This window comes from Alosa alosa, chromosome 20 (assembly GCF_017589495.1).
Source record: "Alosa alosa isolate M-15738 ecotype Scorff River chromosome 20, AALO_Geno_1.1, whole genome shotgun sequence".
NCBI classification, from domain to species: domain Eukaryota; kingdom Metazoa; phylum Chordata; class Actinopteri; order Clupeiformes; family Clupeidae; genus Alosa; species Alosa alosa.
The window spans coordinates 7,277,288-7,298,701 of NC_063208.1; the positions used below are offsets into that span (position 1 = coordinate 7,277,288).

At 44.5% G+C, this 21,414-nt stretch overlaps 1 protein-coding gene across 1 annotated transcript in view; it reads left to right on the top strand.

The window, feature by feature from the left end:
• The window catches only part of sema4ab (sema domain, immunoglobulin domain (Ig), transmembrane domain (TM) and short cytoplasmic domain, (semaphorin) 4Ab), a 37,492-nt gene extending 16,370 nt beyond the window's left edge, over window positions 1–21,122 (top strand). The window contains exons 3-15 of the mRNA XM_048230160.1: window positions 6,146–6,306; window positions 6,816–6,875; window positions 8,692–8,790; window positions 11,553–11,658; window positions 11,914–12,036; window positions 13,346–13,473; window positions 14,488–14,669; window positions 14,965–15,127; window positions 16,086–16,230; window positions 16,559–16,674; window positions 18,593–18,756; window positions 19,464–19,558; window positions 20,055–21,122. Coding sequence (XP_048086117.1) covers window positions 6,146–6,306; window positions 6,816–6,875; window positions 8,692–8,790; window positions 11,553–11,658; window positions 11,914–12,036; window positions 13,346–13,473; window positions 14,488–14,669; window positions 14,965–15,127; window positions 16,086–16,230; window positions 16,559–16,674; window positions 18,593–18,756; window positions 19,464–19,558; window positions 20,055–20,998 — 2,486 coding nt within the window. The 3' untranslated portion in view covers window positions 20,999–21,122. The remainder of the gene's footprint in view (window positions 1–6,145; window positions 6,307–6,815; window positions 6,876–8,691; window positions 8,791–11,552; window positions 11,659–11,913; window positions 12,037–13,345; window positions 13,474–14,487; window positions 14,670–14,964; window positions 15,128–16,085; window positions 16,231–16,558; window positions 16,675–18,592; window positions 18,757–19,463; window positions 19,559–20,054) is intronic.
• The last annotated feature ends 292 nt before the right edge of the window (window positions 21,123–21,414 follow it).

Sequence of the window (21,414 nt, forward strand, 5' to 3'; positions counted from 1 at the left end):
TCTGTTCGCTCGTGCACACTAGGCTCTCTCTCTCTCTCTCTCTCTCTCTCTCTCTCTTTCTCTCTTTCTCACCAGAGCACTTTGAGTTCTTTTGAACTTTTCCCATCGGTCTGTGTCTATATCAACCTGAGCAGTCTTTGCATGCCCCCCCCCTTTGCCTGAGGCCAAGTTATTACACAACAAAGTCAACAACAAAGTGGGCTTGGGTGTCCAGTTCACCTCTCCAAACGGCAGCTCTCTGTTAGAGTCTCCAGCATTCTGTGTAGCGCTAATGCACCGTTTTACATGAACTTTGCTTTGGGTAAAAAGAGAAGAGACGTTCTGGGCCTCTGTTTGTTCACTGCTACCTGGACCTTTGTGGCCTTTCGAGTGTGTACACATGCACACACCCCTGCATACACACCAAAGCTGTCTGACCCCACGCACACAGCCGGGTCTACATCTGTGCATGCTATGTGTCCATTTGTGAACATATGCGTGCATGTATGTTTAGACCCATTGCACGCACACAAGTAGGTATGTACGCAGTAGTTTCAATATGGGGGACTATAAACGGTCTCATTTTTTGCTATTTAGGTGAAACCCAAGTCAAATCAGACAGAATTCAAGAAAATGGTTGCTGCACAGTCTCAGAATTTGCTACATAATCATGTAGGTCCCAAAACTAAGACCTGAAAAATATTTACATATACACATACATATTCCAAAATTAAAGATAGTATTCCTAGCCTGGTCAAACTTTGTAGGATGGAATACCAACATGTTTTCAGTATGACTTGGACATTACAAGTTTGAACTACATACTACATGTTTTGTTTCCACATGGCATCAATCACTATTTTGTCTGCAAATACAATGCTTTATTGATATTAAGGATACAACATGTTCATAGTATTTAAATGGCATTTACGGTAGATAGTAGATGAATGACTTCTATGTGGGAATAGTTCAATGGATGGTCATTCAGGGTGTTTTCACACTTGGTCCCTTTCAGGCTTCTAAACAAACTCAGCATTCAATGACTTGTGCATTTGTGAACACGCCAACCGAACTCAGACCCAGACTTACCATTGCCAAAAGAGAAGTCATGTCATGTCGTTTATTTTATATATATATATATAATATATATATAACAATATTATCACTATAGGCCTATAGACATATGCAATTTGGCTGCAGCCAAACAAGCATGTTCTAACGTTAACATTAGGCTAAATATCTTTTCCTCGAAGCTATTGGTAACTAACAATGTAGAAATCATTTGGATTACATTGCTCACTATTTTTCATGATCTGCTAGCTAGGCTTGTCTAGGCCTTATCTCTGTCGAGTGTCGAACTCTTCTTGCATGTGGAAAACGTGCAATAAGACTGTGCAGCGCTTTTCACTTTTCACTTCATTTTGGACATGAACTAAACGGTAACCAGGTGAGGCAAGCCTACCTACTACTGAATTAGAAAGTGTGATTTGCTGGCGTGTTGACTGACAGTTCAAGAGGTTATTATATTTTATAATATATTTTCAGAATGAATTCAGATCAGAAGTCATTCTGAAATATTTTATAATACATATATTTCAGAAAAGAGATGTATTTATGAAACAAAATCACCACACCAATTATGAGTTATGATAATTATTTCAACCTGATAATGAATGATGATGGAAATGAGCAACTACATAGCCTACAATCCAAAGCAGTAGCCTAAGGTCTAATGGCTCGTTCCAGGCAACCCGTAACCCGTGTTTTCACAACCTTCTACCCGTGAAAGTGCCCTGGAACGGCAGTCAAACCTGTAACATACTACCCGTGAACTCGTACCAGATCACTGTACTCCCAGTTACCGTTTTTAACGTCACACACATATAAACAACAGCCGCAGAAGGATTTGTTGTGACTTCTCATGACTTTGCCTGGATGTCGTGAGACATGACTTGAAGTCGTAACTTACGGGCTAAAAATTGTGTCTGGAACGCAGCATGACACCCCCAGAGAAGGTATAGTGTGAACAGGAAGGAAACTTAGGCCCCATCAAAGCTGAAGTGCACCAGAAAGAGACCCAGGCCCTCTTATAATGTGAATACAAAATGAACTCTTTTTTTGTTTTGGTCCACTTTCTAGTCCCCTTTAAGTGGACTGAGTTTGGTTCTTTTAAAAGGGATTATAAAACACCCTTCGAGTACATTTGTACACAAATACACATCTATAGGGTAATCATATAGAGGTTTTTATATGTCCCCCGAATTCCCTTGTTCCTAAATGAACAGATACATCAACACTCACCCTCTCCCTCTTCCCCACACACACACACACACACACAGCTTACCTCCAATACCAGGCACCCTAACACCATTAGCCTGAAATGTCTTCAGGGAGGCTTGTGAGTTTGTTGGCTCCGCCGGGCTGCCCTCACAAGCTCTGACTGGTGTCATTAACCCAGCAGCAGCAGGGCCTGTCATGGCCCATATCATATCGTCTGTGATAATAGGCTAGCCATTGGCATGATATACAGCGCTCATTTGTGTTTGCGTTTTCACTGGAGTTTTACAGTCATTTGTGAATAAAATACAAATGAATTTGTTTACCCTAGTTAATTGGAATGCTTTACTGTTTCACTTTACTGTATTTACTTTTCTGGCTTTCAAGACGGTATGCTATTGTTGTTTATTGTGGCAATACGATGGGACTGTTTAGCACTGTTTTCGCATTGTGATTCATATTGTTAATTCAAAAAATACCGTGATGTAGGTTTATGTCTAAGTCGCCCATCATAGGGCTGTCGTCTCTGTCCTGGCCCATTCTGGAGGCTAGAGGTGCAAATGAACTAACGTTAACAAAGAATTATCCACACACTGATAATTGGCCTCTATGGAATGGCAGTTTCTACACAGCTAGTCGTTAGTGGAGTCGGTTTTGTTTTGTGTGTGTGTGTGTGTGTGTGTGTGTGTGTGTGTGTGTGTGTGTGCTGGCGCGCGCCAGTTCCTAGAACAGCTGCGAGGGCTCTCTGTGTTATCATGTGTGTACAAATTCTGGATAGCAGCAGTGGTCAGTGCCTAATGGCGTGTTGACTCGTGGACAGAGAAACTGCATCAATCTTGTGTGTGTGTGTGTGTGTGTCTGCGTATCTGTGTACATGCTTACAGAGGTGGGAGGAAGCAACCTTGACCTGAGCATGGAGACTGAACTGGTGGTTTTGGCTGACCCTCCAAACTAATAATCTAAGCATGCAGAGTAGGAGTGATCCATGGCTCTCTGTCCTCATAGATACACACACTCTCCACTCCCTACTGCTGTGATGTAGAGTTTGTTGATGTACTACAGTACACCGCCCCTGCAACCAGTACATCAGGTGCTTTGTCATGTGCAACTCCTGGGACACAGGATGTTTGGATATGCAAGTCAGTGCGTAGCGTAGCGTCAGAGCGCTAGTGTTAGCGTTTAGCCTAAAGGCGCCCCTATCTCGCGCCCCTCACATTGTGCACTGGACCTGCACAGACTGAGTCACGCACGGAGATAAGCAGGCCGATCTGCACCATTCATCGCCCCATCACTCACACACACTTCCTGTCTGTCGGTATCTGTGTGACTCAAGCACATGACAGAACTGAAGACGAGAGGAGGTGGTGTGTGTTCAGATCGACGGTGCTATTAAGAATTCAAAATGTTTTTATGTATTGAAAGCAAACCACTTGGTGCAGAGATGAGAGGTGGATTAGTTGCTATAGCCTAGAGGGTGACCTCAGTGAAAATGGCCTTTATTTTTTCTCAGAGAATGTTAATCAGTCAAGCTAATCAGAAAGTGTGTGGATCAGACACTCACACTCAGACTTTGTCCATTTTCCCCTCCTGAACTTACCTCATTTGTTAGGCTAATGACTTGGCCTGGGTTTGGTTGAAAACGAACACTCAGACACTCAGACGCTGTATATATATACACACACACACACACACAGACCCAGACCCCTTTGCTTTCCCCTTTGCTCTGCAGTACTCTGTTACCTTTGGCTGCGGTTGGCTAACTCGGGTGACTGTGTCTAATCTTGATGAGGTAGGCTACTACTGTCTGAGGACAACAGCTACCGTGACGTGTGTGTGTGTGTGTGTGTGGGTGTGTGTGTGTGTGTCAGCAATTCCTGTGAAACATCTAGTCCTCCTTAGCCAGACACACACTGCACTCTCATTTTATCAAGAAAAAACTCTTTGAGATATGATCTGCTCACTTTGTGTGACTTGACCATGGTAGATCTTTGTCTTGTGTGAAAGGAGGATCAAGAAAGAATTGTCATCTGTTAGACTTAAGTAGCATTTTGTTTTGTTGTTATAGGTGTGAACAGATTGGGTTAACATGCACATATGGAAACGTGTCACACTTGCTAGCTACATTTATATGTTCCTGCCTGGTTGTTTATCTTTCTGAAACATGCAAAACCGCTCATGCGGTGACATGTCTGTCAAACTATGCAGTTTTAGTTCCTTCTTTGTGATTATGGCCAAATGCATGTTAACAGCAAATCTTTCTAAGGAAGAGCACAGCACTGCTCTAACACTGTAGTCGAAGTATCAAAGCATTGTATTGATTTTTACTCAATATTAACTTTTTTAAAAAGCATAATATGTGACTGTCCATTGCATTTACGATTAGTGCAGATACATGTTCATCAGATATACATTTTCATCAATAAACTCCAGAAACCTAGGCCTAGTATGTGCGAGTGCAGTAAACATGCATGAAACTATCAATATGAACTTTGAGAGTGTATTATGGGATAATCTAAATACCCCAGTATTTATTCCCTTTGCTCCTGATGAGTATAATGTTCAGGTTCTTGGCTGCCCCCTGCTGTTATTCACTACACGCCACTTCCTACTTACTACTTTCTACTTCCTCTCAGCCTGAATGGAGCCCTCCAGAATCTGTGGTTTTCAAGCAGGCTTCTGATGAACATTGCAATGGCGTGTTGCACATCACTGACCCTGTGACTAAAACTCTCTGGGGAAGTTGGATGGAATTTCCCATAAGCCAATGGGTGGAAATACCACTTTACCTTGTTTGTTTGTTTTTTTTGTTTGTTTGTTTGCTTTCCTTCAGTATGACACTCACAATATGTCTGGCCAACCAGGTCAAACTACCAGGTCTAACCAGGTCTCTCTCTCTTTCTCTTTCTCTCTCTCCCTCTCCCTCTCCCTCCCCTCTCTCTCTCTCTCTCTCTCTCTCTCTCTCCACTGCAAATTTGAATATGACCGTCAATTTTTTTCCAGACCTTTGCACTTACGGGTGGAAAGTGTTAACATGGACAGCATGCCGGTGTGCCCTTGCGTCACATTGAAATTAAGTCAGAAGTAAAGCTGCTATATCGTATGGATAAAAGTATTCTTCCTAGTAGGTGTCTGTTTGGAGCAAGAGCATGCATAATGACCAGAGCACTGGTTAGGTTCACTCAAGAACTGACTCTATTCCGATGAATGTTCATGCTTACCATGGAAACCAAGTCATTTGATTCCACAGAAACTTTTGAGGGTACTTTTCTCACAATATGCATTGGTGTTGTTGTTTATTATTATTATTATTATTATTATTATTATTGTTGTAAGATGGCCATTATTATTGTTGTAAGATGGCCATTATTATTGATGTAAGATGGCCATTATTATTGATGGCTTTCTTTATTTTCACTTCTCGCCACCTCACTGAGCTGGGTATTATTATTATTATTACTATGAGTGAGGCATGATGGGACTGTCAGTAAAGTCACGTCACAATCCATTATACTCCATTACAGAGCCTACAGTGGTTAGCCCTGACAGTAGTTCAACACCATAAATATTCTATTGACATCATCTGCATTGACCGCAGGTCTTTTTTAATTGTTTATGAAGTTAAGTAGAGCATTAGCGGGCCAAGTGAGCTGGTTGGGAGAAATTACAAATGACGGCGATCAGCCAAGCATTATTTATGTGAGATTTGTATAGGTTTTACCTACATAGTATTAAAGCTCCAGGCAAGTAGTCATATGCTTTTTTATTTAACTTTTTTTTTTTTATTATTACACGTGTGTAGTGATTGAGAGATGGTTCACTTACTAACTATGCCTTTGCTTTAATTTAACCAGGCTAACTTTTAATCTTCATCATGTTTTGTTTCCAACAGATAGCCCTGGTAGATCATTAACCCAGTTTACCAGTCTAGAGGTTGGCAACACCACCACCCTGTTGCTGAGCAGCGATGAGGACACGCTATTTGTGGGTGCGCGCAATGCCATCGTCTCATTGGACATCAGTGAGCCCAGGGCTGTTGTGATGAAGAACAAGGTCAGTACTGCCTTGGCCCATAGTCATCAAAATCCGCATCTGCTATTGCAAAATCAGTATGGTTATACTTAGTGTGCACTAAAAGAGCCTTAGAGAGCTCTCTGTGAATGAACAGGGGTGTGTGTGTGTTTGCGTGTGTACATGTATGTGTCTGTGTTCGCCTGCATGCATGCATATATGTGTTTTGCGTGTGTGCATGTGTACGTACACATGTACTTCATTAAAATGCTCATTATACGTCTGATAATGAGTATACACGGTCCAAGCAATTTGTGGGACAGAGGGGAAGGATTTAGTTTGAAGTCTGTACACATGATGCTTACATGCCTCAGCAGAACTGACACTTAAAATGTTTTAGACACACCCGTAGCTGCAGACACACCCTTTGATTACTTCTAGTTAATTTGTACCAAGACATTCAGGTCTGGTTCCAAATAGTAGGCTGTGATTGGCCAGAACATGCTGTCAATCTTTTCTGACATTCTTTATTTGTTTTCTTTACTTTTTAGTTGGACTGGTCACCAACAGAGAAAGACTTAAATGACTGTGCAATGAAAGGCAAGAAAAAGGCAAGTTGAAACATGTGTGTGTGCACACACACACACACACACACACACACACACACACACACACACACACACACACACACACACACACACACACACACACACACACACACACACACACATGCACACACACACACACACACACACACACACACGCACACACACACACACACTTACACACACACACACACACACACACACACACACACACACACACACACACACACACACACACACACACACACACACACACACACACACACACACACACACACACACACACACACACACGCACACACACACACACACACGCACACACACACACACACACACACACACAAAACAATAACACCCACCACTAACTTAAAACACAGACACACACACAAACTAACAAACTTAATCACAAGCACGCACGCACACACACACACACACACATCCCTCTCTTGGGTCCACCCTCTTGGGTCCACCCTGGTTTAACTCGTCCACCCTGTCCACCCTGTCCTTCCTCACCTGCGTTCCTCATACAGTGGTCTAATGGATCCCATTAGCCCTGTGATTGGATGAGAGGAGAGTTTGACTTCAGCTCATTTCCCCCCCCCACACACACACACACACACACACACACACACACACACACACACACACACACACACACACACACACACACATACACGAAGATGCTGTCCCAGGCCAGCATTACATTTACATGTATTCATTTGGCAGATGCTTTTTTTCCAAAGGGACTTACATGAATAGAATAATAATACAATTATAATAACAACAAATAATAACAAAAACAATAACATTTAAGCTACTGAGCTACTTAGAATAGAATAACATTTAAGCTACAGAGCTACAGCAATAGAATAACGTGCAAGCTACATAAACAGCCAGAGACTGTTGATAAAGTATATTAAGGATCTGTGCTAAAGCTACAGCAATAGAATAACATTTAAGCTACATAACTACAGATAAAGCTACAGCAATAGAATAACATTTTAACTAGGAATCACCACTGCATCTGTCAATACTAGTACTAGAGGATGGGAGACAATAGCTAGGAATCACCACTGCATCTGTCAATACTAATACCAGAGGATGGGAGAGCCTACATTTTAAGTAGCATCCAGCTTATCCCAGCACAGGCCCACTGATCTCATCCTGGGCCAAGACCGTTGGCAGGGCCCTCCAGCAGGCCAGTGGAGCAGTGGACCTGCCCTCCAGGCACAACTGCTGATGTCAATCTTCTCCAGCTCTTTGGTCCCAGAAGTCGTTTTTTGTTTGTTTGTTTTTGTGTTAATTGCCCTGAAGCCGTTATTATTATTTATTTATTTTAAAAAAAAATCCATTACTGAATATGAGGAGTCTTATCATTTACATATGTATGCAAAAAATGTGCATATGCTTTTACTCTAAAGACTAAATGGCTTAAATGAATGATGCTGTGTTATTTTAAGGGATGTTGTAAGGAATGATATCCTGTAAATGTTTTATTGGAGTGTGTTTACAACATATATGCCCATTCAATATTAACACACTCCTTCAAGTCAGAGTCCTCGTAATGACTTCACATTTCTTATGTTGTGATAGTTTTTTGTCTATTTATGTCTGTAATATTTCATGAATAGAATTGGCCAATTGTGTCTGTGTGTCTGTCTGTCTGTCTGTCTGACTGACGGTGAGCGAGAGAGAGGGACGTCCTGCTGGGCCAACACGTGCTGTCTCTCCCAGGCGGGTTAATGGGATCAAAGCCACGGCGTGTCCTTGGTAACCATGTCTTCCTCTCTCCCCTCTCTCGCCTCTCTCCCGCCCCCTGCAGGCTGACTGCCCCAACTTTGTCCGTGTTCTCCAGGTCCTAAACTCCACCCATATGTACGCCTGTGGAACCTTTGCCTTCAGCCCGCGCTGCACCTACATTGTAAGGCAACAGCACTCACTCACTCTCTCTCTCTCTCTCTCTCTCTCTCTCTCTCTCTCTCTCTCTCTCTCTCTCTCTCTCTCTCTCTCTCTCTCTCTCTCTCTCTCTCTCTCTCACACTCTCTCTCTCTCTCTCTCTCTCTCTCACACACAAACACTTCTCTTTTGCTCTCTTTTTTCATCTGATTAGCACCTATGAGCCTCCTCTCACTCTCACATCTGTCTGTCACTCACTCATTTGCTTTTTATCTCCCATGTCATTCCTCTTGTCTCTTTCTGACCCCTTTTTTTATTTTTTCATTCTCAGTCTCTTCACTTTTCTTTTTTTCTCCATCTTTCCTTCTTCTTCACTCCCACACTAGACTTTTTTACGTTGTTGTCACTATTGTTCTGTTACAGTATTATGGCTTTAGATGTTCACTTTATACATGTATCTCTGCTCCGGTATGTATGATGTGGTTTTTATATATTATATAGATTCTGATAATGATTGTACCCTGAAAGTACTCAGTGCAAATCTGTTTGAAGAAGTTGTTTTGTTGAACGTTCGTTCTCCGTGTATTTGTCATTATAAAATCTGGAAGGCACTGGGATTTCCTAGTCTATAAACAAAGTGGTTTTGTGGTCCCTGGGTGGGTCATCAGTTCCAATGAAATAGATATCTGGACTCTGTCTTTCTCAACCATCCCTCCACTTCCCGTACATTCCCATACTGTACATACCCTCCATTAGCAGTAATGCGTTTCCGTGTACATTTTGGTCATTTACGGAACGCTCTCGTCCTCCTTAGTGGACGACCATCCTTTTAGCCGACAGCACCATTAGCCACAGCAGCAGCGCTAATAGCACAACGTCAGGCTGAGGCCCAGCATGTTGGATCTCATTTCATCATCAGGGGTCAGGGATCATATCCTGTCCCTCAGCTGTCGCTCCAGCGCTCCACTAGATGCTTCCACCTCTGTCCACACCAGCAGAAAACAATGGTGGACATCTTTCTGCTGCTGCTCTTCGCATTAGTCAAGTCAAGTCAAGTTTATTTATATAGCGCATTTCATACACAGGTCATTCAATGTGCTTTACGTAAACAAAAGCAAACAGAAATAACAAATAAAAGCATAGAATGGCAATATAGTCAAAGGTAAAGATTATAATAAAAAGAAAACATAAAAATAAAGAATATTTAATAAGAGGGGAAAAAAAGCAATAAAAATAATAAAAAACAAGGCCAAATTAGTGTTTTGCTACCACAGACCAGTGCAGCACCCCACATTTCATTCCAGACATTTTTGGTCAGCCTCCCTCCACCGTGGACTCTGTGGACCGTGGATGGCCCATGGCTCAGGAACTTGGATCGAGGAAACCTCCGGAAATCCAAAACGGCTCCTGGTTCTTGTCTGGCTTCTGGCGGGCGGTGTGTCCGTGTTATTGGACAAGAAGCTGCCGCCCATATCTGTCCCATAGTTTTGGGAGTAGTGGATCGTTTTTATTGGCCATTGGGAGATGTGAAGCGTCTAATTTGAAACACTGTGAGTGTGTCAGTTTTAGATTGGTACACATCTGCATTCATTTACTTTCTCCCACACACGTTAGTGTCCTTAGTCGGCATCTCGCATGGGCGGATTATGAACTTTCGGGCCCCCACTTATTGTTGTATATGTGGGAGGGGGGGGGTTTGGGGGTCCTCCCCCAGAATTTTTTTAATTTGTTTGATGTGATTTCCTGTATTCTGGTGCATTTTGGGGATGGCCAATACTAAATTCAATCAGATTCATAGGCTACAGTACATCCTGATTTGTTGATATTGAGGCAATGATTCCATGCAAAGGCTTAGGCTTCAGGGCCCCCTGACCCCTTGGGCCCCTGGGCCTGGGCCCGGTAGGCCCGTGCAGTAATCCATCCCTGGCATCTCGTGAACTATGTGACCGTTGCCGTGCGTTTGGCGGTCCACAGGTCGTTGCTGCTCGCTGCAGTTCATCCACTTATTGCATTGTCATGCAAACTTTTGTTCCTCCTGGAAAGTTCGTGCTAAACCTAAACACAACACACTCCTGACCACTTGCTCTCTAATCCCCTTGTGTGTGAGGCATGCTTAGCTGCCTGAGACCATGTTTTGTGTGCAGTGTATGAAATGAAGTGTGTGTGTGTGTTGGCATGCGTGTGTGCACATGGGATTGGGTATTATCCGGTTTAATTGTCAGAGGAAATTTGCATGAAAAGCCCTCTAGAACTAGTTGGTACGCAATACTTTAAGTGGTCACGTCAGAAATAATGGCCGTTTGGTTAGAAGCTTACTTGTCAAGCACGGGATCCAGAGTGGCTACTAAAAAACGTAGTACTCTTGGTAGATTGGAGATCATATGAACGGACGACCTTTTCACCTGAATGACTCTAATCCAATTGTGTAAAGCCAGACACAGCTGTGGTGCCCCTTGCCTCAGTACTAGTCACAAAATGTGTTGGATAAAGTTAAAATGTGCTGACTTGACATTACAAGACTTTATTGGGCAACTAATATTAGGCTTTATATGTGGTGGTCCACTTTATAAAAGATAATGTCTTTGTTAAGAATTGGCGTCTGTGCTAGACTCCTCACTATACTGGAAGCTACATATAGAGCACTGACTTTCCCTAATCTCTTTCTTTCTTTCTTTCTTTCTTTCTTTCTCTCTCTCTCTCTCTCTCTCTCTCTCTCTCTCTCTCTCTCTCTCTCTCTCTCTCTCTTCTCTCTCTCTCTCTCTCTCTCTCTCTCTCTCTCTCTCTCAGAACTCTGAGACATTCTCATTGGTGCTGGGCCCTACTGGTAAACCTGAGGAGGGTAGAGGTCGTTGTCCTTACGACCCTTACCAGAAAAACACCGCCATCACCGTGGGTAAGAGACAGGACACACACACACACACAGGATAACTCTTGCCATGACAAGGCCCTGTTGTTTTAATCTTGAGCTGCGGGAGAAAGAGCATGGGAGAGCAGACACTCCAAATCCTCTTGCTTTTAAGCCCCTGTCCTTAGCCGCTTATCTTTGGGTGTGTGACGTGACCACAGTGCCAATACAAACGCCTGCTCTGATAGCTCACCGTGCGTGCGTGCGTGTGTCTGTGTGTGTGTGTGTGCGCGTGCTTTACAGACGGAGAACTCTACACAGGCACAGTAGCAGACTACCGGGGCAATCGGCCGGTCATCTCCCGGCACCTGAGTGAGGGCGGCCATGTTGACCTGAAGCTGGACGACACTCTTGGCTGGCTGGAGGGTGAGTCGGCGCATGGACGCCTCAGGCCTTCTCCTCAGGCCTCCCCCTTTCCTCTCGTGATGGAGTTATAACGGAGGGGCAGCCGTGGCCTACTGGTTAGGGCTTCGGGCTTGTAACCAAAGGGTTGCCGGTTCGATTCCCCGACCAGTAGGAAAAATGTGGGCGGGGGAAGTGGTTGAGCGCTGCTCTCCCCATGTCCACATCCACGGCTGAAGTGCCCTTGAGCAAGGCACCTAACCCCTCACTGCCCTCACAATTCCTTGTATACGCAAGTATACTTGGCCTAGAAACCTGATTTACATTTACGTTTACATTAATCCTGTGCAGCGCTGGATGCGTCTTTGTCTCTCCCCCATCTCCATCTCCATCTTCTTCTACCACTTTCTCCTCCTACCCCACTTGACTGCCACTTATAACGTCTGCACTCTCATCCTATAGTTATACCCTAATTTCCCAACTATTAGCCGAGGTTTATACATAGATTTTGCAAAATTTACTCAGCTATTAGGTTAATACACGGGGGAAGTTAAAATGGTATTAATATGGTTTAGTTTTTTTAACTTGCATAAAACACTTTCCTGCGGTTTATACACAATGTGGCAAATACTCAGGAAATGACTATAGTATTGTTTGATGCAGTATCATTCCCTACCTAAGGTCTCCTCTGCACTGTAGCTTGAATGTTATTGCTTAGTTTCGTACATTGCTTTGGATAAATGCGTCTGCTAAATGAATACATGTAAATGTTTGTAGCCAGTGTGTTAGGGCAGTAGTACTGGTTTTGATGAATTAATACAGTTTTTCCTCAGTCGCTTTGGGACATCTCAGGTCAGAATTGAAATTCTCAAAACACTCCTTCAACCTCCACATTATCTAGTCACTTGTGTGCATTGTAAAAGCTTATTTTTGCAGAGATTGTTTTGAAAAATGCACATGAATGATACACAGAAATACACAGAAGTGACTGTTGCTGTGTGAGGGAAAAACTTAACAGTTGAGGAGTTTTTATTTATTTGTTCAAGTTGCAATAGTTTGTCACGTTATTATTTCCTCTGAATTAATCATTTAAAAACATTTTTCTTATTATTAACATCAAAAATGTCAAAGGTCATTCAATGCAGATGAAATGTGCATGTTCCTTACATTGGAAGTTGTTTTGTGAATGTCTGCTAACAAACAGTATTGTAAAATAATTAAACAAAGACCATTATTTAAGAATCACATGATTTATTCTTGATGATGATGATTTTATTTTATTTGACAGCAGTGTTGTGTCCTCTTCTCAACTGTCGCTCTGTTTCCTCCGCAGACCCCACCTTCATCAGCTCCAGCTACGTGCCCAGTGAAGAGAAGGTGTACTTCTTCTTCAGCGAGGTGGGACGAGAGTACGACTTCATCGACAAGCTCACAGTGTCCCGCGTCGCACAAGTCTGCACGGTGAGACCGCTGTGTGCGGTATTTCACAAAAACGTGTGTGTGTGTGTGTGTGTGAGAGAAAGAGAGAGTTTGTTTTAGAACGAGAATAGGACCCGTGTTTGTTCTACACAGTCTTTTGAGCGTGACTGTTTGTGGTCAGTTGTGCTTTCATTATTGATAAGCTGTGCTGCGTGGCTTTGATAATGGAGCATAATTTCCCTTCTGCATACTTGTGGTTCAGTTTGATAGTCTCTGTAGTATTCTGTTGTTTTGTGGGGGGGTGTTTTTTTTTGTGTTGAAATTGAGAGCAGAGGAAAGAATTGAAAGAACGAGAAAGTTATTTGCGTTAACACCCATTTTCTCACACCCAATGCACACAGTGGTTGTGTACAGTGCTGTTGTATTGTGATCCTGGGGCTTTGTCGGTGTCTATAGAAGTGTGATTAATCGTTTGTGTACCAAAGCACAGCCAGTGCTATACTGTACCAAGCATCATCTCTACTGGGCTGTGACTCAGCCTGAGATTGTAAATAGCATACTTTGCCACATCAGACAAGCCTTCATCTTATCTTGCTAATACATTTTTGTTAGGGTCAGGTCAATGTGAGCTCCACAAGGGTCAGAATCTACTGACCCTTTCAACTGCATAAACAAGCACGTGTGTTCCTAAGGCCTTTCCGGTGGCACCGAAAACAACATCGAGCTAACTGTTTCTTGGGGCCAAACAAAAATGGAAAGTTTTAAACTCCACATTTTGTGAAGAGCATTACGCTAGTTTGATTCATTTTCATTTCAAAGTATCTGCGTTTGTTTTGAACGTTTAAACCGGAAACCCTCTAGGAACAGGCTGAAAGGGTCTACACGCAGAGTGTCCTAGTGGTTGTAATTATTTCTTGTGTGCGCATTTCCCAGGAAACACATGTTTGTCATGCCATGATACATTACTGTACTGTGTTGTTTTGGGGGGGCTTTGGTTAAAAGTGAGTTGAATGGATGACGGTGAATAAAAACGTGTATGCTATTCCTGTGCCCCAGAGTGACGTGGGTGGACAGCGGACCCTGCAGCGGCGCTGGACCACCTTTGCCAAAGCCCAGCTGCTGTGCCAGTCGCAGGGGGAGCTGCCATACAACGTGCTGGAGGACATGTTCACCCTCCAGCCACTAGAGGGAGCTCCTGAGGAGGACACACTCTTCTACGGCATCTTCAGTTCACAGTGGTGAGGAAATAATAACCATTGCATCTCTTATGTAGGACTATTGTACCTCTTGTATGTATGACTGACTGTATCTTTGGCCATGAACTTTGGGTCCTTTGTTTCTCTTGGGGATACGATTTCACTTTGTAGCCTGTAACATTATCATGCATCATAACTGAAATATCTAACCCCAAACCATGTCAACTGAAAACTTGTTTGAATAAGAAACATTTCAGTACAAGCCACCTTTTATCTCAGCCAATCGTTATATCGACACATATACTTGACCTCTCTTCCACCCCCTCCCCTCCCCCAGGTCCGTTAACTCCGGGCGCTCAGCTGTGTGTGTGTTCAGCCTCGACGACATCAAGGCCGTGTTTGCGGGGAACTACAAGGTCTTGAACCGCGACACCCTGAGGTGGAGCACCCGGGTGCAGGAGAAAGTGGCCAACCCTGGCTCAGTGAGTCCACCAATTATTGTTTGAGAACTTTATTTCTATATTTCTTTGTCAAAATAGATTAAGGCCATGAGGGTAAAATGTTTTAAAAGTGGAGGAAACCGCACTCTCTTGTGTGTTACTTTTAAAAGGATTTATTGCAGCATGCCCTTGACTAGACGCGTTTCGGCGTCAAGCCGTCTTCAGTCAGGTAAAATGTTTTAAGACATTGAGGAGAAGTTGCATTGCCCCCAGGAGCGTTGTTGCTGGTCAGGGGAGACTGAAGTCGCTGATGCAGCATGTTGATGATGAGGTTAATCTGTCTTCCGTTGTGTGAGCACCCAAGGCTGTGAATGGAGCCAAGTGTTCAGGCAGTTTGGCCTCATTTTCCTCAGGTGGTGGTTAACAGTCCACTGCAGCTTTGTAAAGCCATCTAATTGAATTGGGTTAAACACGTCACGTGGGAAGTTATGATGTCCTCCTGGGCACTATGGGAATTTTATTTTTTTACTTTTCTTTATTTGCCTTCTTGTGTTTGTAAAAGGATGAATGTCAGGCTTGTGATTCTCTATGAAAACATCGTAATGTACTGTAACATGATTCATGATGATTTGATTTGATTTTTCAGCTTTGTTACTGCAGATGGATGTCGACTTTCTGTCACGTGTTGTGTGTTTTTTTTTGAACAGGTCACACCCAGGACACCTCTCTCTCTCTCTCTCTCTCTTCTTTCTTTCTTTCTTTCTTTCTTTCTTTCCTTTCTTTTTCTTTCTTTCTTTCTTTCTCTCTCTCTCTCTCTCTTTCTTTCTTTCTTTCTTTCTTTCTTTCTTTCTTTCTTTCTTTCTTTCTTTCTTTCTTTCTTTCTTTCTTTCTTTCTTTCTTTCTTTCTTTCTTTCTTTCTTTCTCTCTCTCTCTCTCTCTCTCTCTCTGTCTCTCTCTCTCTCTCTCTCTCTCTCCTCTCAGACAACACGCTCTCTCTCTCTCTCTACCTTTCTCTGAGAACTTCCTGACCGACGAGGAGAACTTCCTGCCCAGCGGCCAGAGGGTCAGCATGGTGTCGCCCGACTATCGCTATAGCAACATCGCCGTGCAGAGGGTGCGCGGTGCCAAGGGCAAGAACTACACCGTGCTTTACCTGCTCACAGGTGCGACGTAAACGTGGTTGCCATGACGTGACTGCAGCGTCTTCTTATTTGTAACGATGCCCAGTTTGCTCTGGTTGTTGCAGAGGTTGTAGACTTGGTACTCACATTAGCCAACGGTTAGCCAACGGTTTCTTCACTGTGTTTAGTACTGCATGCAATATGCAGGTACTGTAGCAACTGTATATTTGCCCACGCAGCGTATCTTAACAGACAAATAAAACTGCACTGAAAACAATGCCAAGCACATGTTTTGATCACAAGATTATAATCTGTAATGACAGTATTTTGTGGATTGTTAGTGGGTAATCTGGTTTTCCTGCTTGTTCAGAATCGGGCTACCTGCACAAAACGGTTCTGCTGGAGAACGGACCTCACATCATAGAGGAGGTGCAGGTGTTCCGCCAGCCTCAGCCAGTCAAGAACCTCCTGCTGTCCTTATCGAAGGTGACGCTCCTCACTCTCTCCCTTCCTTCAGTCAGACTTTATTCCTTCAGTCGGACCTTCTGCACTCTCTCTCTATTGAGTGTTGGTCCTCTGTGCATCCACAGGTTGACTATGTTTGTGTTTATGGACTCCGTACATGCTTTTGTTCAGTGTAATAATTCCTTATATTTTAAAAACGAAAAACATTTAAGTCAGTGAATGTTGAATGTTCTGACGTTAATGATGGGGATGTTATCTCATCCGGTTGCAATCTTTAGACATTTGTATTCAGTGTTTACCATACATTGACTTATTTGTGGCGGCCCACCACAATATCAACATTGCCCACCACACAATGATTTTCCAGGTTGTACTAAATTGTGCTTAAATCTGGTTAGCATCATAACCACGCTGTGCTAATTTGTTAAAAACTGTTGTATTTAAGTTAATTCTGCAAACCAACCACCACAAATGGAATTCAATTCTGTGGGAAACACTGGTATTGATTTTTTGGCCGATTCATGGTGCTTTGTTACATCCTTAGTTGATGATGGCTGACAGCAGCAACGATAAACTGAGGATTGTCTGTTTTTGTACAGGATGTGCACATTCAGGTTACATAAAGGCATTAGAAACATAATTGTGTAAATACATTAGTGAACTAAGTGTATTTACACTTCTCATTAAACTGGAGAAAATGCATTAATGGGAACAGCTGGTCCAGACTGGTCTGACCTGTGATTGACACCTGTCGGGCTGTGAGGCTTAGGCTAATTCGCCGTCTGTCTACGTGTGTGTTGTGTTAATAGATGTGGGAGGCATGCTGCTTGCCATCTGCGCTTGTGAGTGCCAGCATTGCTGAGATGACTCGTAGAAAGTCCTTGCACGCTGTTTCTCGTGTAACTGCATCATCATTCTGATTCTTGAAAATCTTTTGAAAATAGATAATCGCAGCTTTTTCAACTTCAGGTACAGATATTGTGAACCACCCCCAGCTCTAAACCCTGTGATCACTTGCACGCACGCACGCACACACACACACACTGACTGTATGGTGCACCATCTGTCTCAACACGCAGGGTTGTTGTGGGGTTGTGGACAATGGGACACTGGATGTCTTCCTCTGTGAGCATATACCCGTATAGGCTCCATGCAGTTAACAGTTGGGGAGACTGAAAAGCAGCCATCCATTGGGCTGGAGGGCAGGATGTTCCTTTTTAAAAGCATGTTGAGCTCGAGTGCTTCTTGCAGTCCACACACCTGGACTTCATTCAGATAGATTAGGCTGTGTGATTTTGTGGAACTATATTTTTCTTAGGCTTCACATTATATGGGAATTTAATTTAAGAGGAATGTGAAGTGGTAGACAGTTTGCAGACCCGGGGAAGGTTTGACGTACAGTGGGAGTGTTGTTCTTGCTGCGAGTGACTCTCGTCCTTTTTGGATTGTAAATAGTTTGTGGGTTGAGGGTCTTGCCACCAATAAAACAGCTGTGGCTTCATGCATTCCTCTAAAGCAGATGTACGATGGGGCTCAAATACATTCTCCGTATTCAAGGGAATATTACATTATCTGGACCTTGTTGCTGGTTCTTTTAAACCTTTTTGTCTTCATGCCATCCTGTATAGATCTACTTGCATATTGCTGTATCGAATGATTAGTGTAGATGCTAAATGGGTTAAAATCATTGATCACTGGTCATTCAGTTTGTTTATACATGGAGAAAAAAAAACACCATGTCATTGATCTTACTTATGAATTTGCAGAAACACAGTGGTGTCTACGGAGCAGTACAGTATTCCGATTTTTTGTATAAATAATGTAACATCGGCGGCACAGAAGGGAGCGTTATAATCAGCTGTTTAGCTCAAATGTCAACAACCTCTCTGTAGAATCGCAGGCCGCATCTTTAACTCCTCTTTATTTTGGCTCTGCCCAGGGTTCCTTGTTTGTCGGCTCGTCTGAGGGAGTGACGGAGGTCCCCGTGGCCAACTGTTCGTTCTACTGGAGCTGTGCGGAGTGCGTGCTCGCCCGAGACCCCTTCTGTGGCTGGGATCCCTCTCTGCGTATTTGCACGGACATCACAAGCATCCAGTCTAACGCGTGAGTGGACTGTGGACTCCACTAACCCCTTTCATTGCCCAGATTCCAAGTAGCCACAGAGAATGTCCGACTTGCATACCCGAGGAAAAGGAAAAGTTCCAATTGTGCAACTCTTTGACAGAGTACATGTTTGTTTATCCGCCTTATTCATGAAACCGGAAATCTGTCCGGTTTTCATCTTCTGTCCATTCTGTTTACATTATAACGTGCAGTCTCAGCAGGCTAACTAGAATATGCTTCAACTTTCTTTTGAAATGTTGACAATTCTGTACTCAATATGGATATTCTATATAATATACGACTGACAGAGAAATATAAAAGTTTGCTTTTACATGGCTTGGGATGGGTCAAGCACTCTCTGCCATCACATTAAAACCAATACAACGCAGCTTCGGCCGGAAATAGACAATCAGATTTCTGAATGCTGAGGTGTCATGGCGACGCCCATTGTTGGCTGGAGAATATTGTGGATGTCATTTTTATTTGTTTGTTCATTTTAGTATATTGTTTTAATACCTTTTTGCCATGAAACCGCAGGTTCTCATATGGCATTAAACCAAAACCTACTACTACTTCTACTTTGACAAAGTCTTAAAGGGTGAAGTGTTATGTGGCCTGGTCTAATAGTGACCGATAGACTTTGGGATGAACTGAATGTGCCTGTCTGCTGCCAATGTAAACCATGCTTGTGTTTGGATGCCTTCCAGGGCCCAGGACGTGGAGAAAGGCAATGTGCATGAGAAGTGCAAGCCCCCAGCTCCTAACCCCAGGTCCAGCTTCCCACCTCTTCGCCCCCCCACAGGTGTGTGTGATGTGGAACATCGATATACAGTACAGGCAGAGCTGTATCTCTATGGGCTCTGTGGATATGTGGACTGCACTGCCCCCTTGTGGTGTTATGTGTGTGTTGCATGTTTTGAATGTGTTGCATGTTTTGAATGTTTGTGGTGTTCTAGCGAAGCTGTTTTGTGCGTTGTGTTACTGTGTGCACATTGGCCGTCTTTCAAAACGTCTACATCAGATTCTCTGCACTCTCCTTCAAGCAGGATCTCAGAGATTTCACTCTAAGACATTTCTCTCTATGTATGTTTATATGAAAACATACTTACCGGTAAACATACTTGACTTTTTTTTAGTTATTTTAAGTATGCTGCATTCCTGTAATGTTGGTGTGCGTTTAGAGAGCCGGCCCCTGTGACGTGTCCTGTCCTGTCCTGTGTCCGTGCTGTGCCCGTGCCAGTGTTCGTGTTTGTGTGTGACGCGTAGATCTCTGATGTCTGTAGCTACTTGTGTCCCAGGTGAGCTGGTTCCGGTTTCTCTGAACGAGGTGGTCCGGCTGCAGTGCCCCGAGGCCTCGCGGCTTGCCCGCCGCCACTGGGAGCGGCCCAATAGCCGCCTGTCGCCGGACCTCTACCTGCAGCAGGACGACGGTAGCCTCCGCTTCTTGGCCACGCCCATCACACTCGGCCACTACCTGTGCCTGTCGGTGGAGAACGGCTTTCAGCAGGTGCTGGCCGTCTATCAGGTCAAGCAGAAGAGCAGCAGCAACGGAGGTGGAGCCAGCGGCGGCGTCCCCACGAGCCAACCGGTGAGCGCTGGACCGACGACGACGCAGACCACGCAGGGTCGCCAGCTGCCGGCCACGTCGGCCTGGGGACCGCGGAGGACCGAGGGCAAAGCGGGCCGAGGCCGCCAGCCGCCACCACCGCTCGCGCCCACACTGTCACCGCGGGAGACGGCGGGCGTGACGCCGCGCCAGGAGAGGAACTTCACCTTCTGGCTGAACCCGGTGCTGCAGGCCGAGGCGGACGCGAAGCCGAGGGACCGCCCGCCCACCAAGGGGCAGGCAGGAGGAGAAGACGACGGAGGGGAGCATCAGCTGCAGACCACCACGGCGTGCTACCTGCAGGAGCTGGTGGTGGTGTCGGTGCTGCTGGTGCTGAGCGTGAGCGTGCTGCTGACCTTTGGCCTCTACGGCATGAGGCAACGCTGCCACAGCCGGACCGCGCCCCAGGGCTGCTCGTCGCGGCGCGACGCCGAGAGAGGGGGGGCCGGCAGCAACGGAAACGCGGCCGGGGGGGCGGCCTCCACGCCGCAGGAGAGGGAGTCCCTGAGGGCGTCGCCGCGGGAGACGAAACGCAACGGGCAGGCGCAAAACGGCCAGGCGCAAAACGGCGGGAAGACCCTGTGCAACGGCGTGACCAACGGTTCCAACGGGCACCTTCCCAACACGCCCATATGAGGGCGCCGTGGAGCACAACATCCCATCCCTCAGTACTTTAGTTAGTACCTCCCCTGCACCCCTAGCACACGATGGAACCTCATGTACGGAACATTGCACTGAGCCACAGAAAGACCAACCCCCAACCCCCTTTAATGCACATACACACAGCCTGCTTTACACACACACTCACACACACACACACTCACACACACACACACACTTTTCCTACAAACAACCACCACCTGTGGTGGGAAAAAGAGCAAAAACTTCCTTTTGTATTTCAGAGAATAAACTCTCAGAGAAAGAAAGTAGCGGAGTGGACCTTTCAACCAATCCAGATTTAAAAAATCGCTTCCTCTCTTTTCTAGTCTTGTCTGACTGACCTCACCGTTGAGAATACTGGAATAACGATTATTTTCTTTCCTTGCATACCT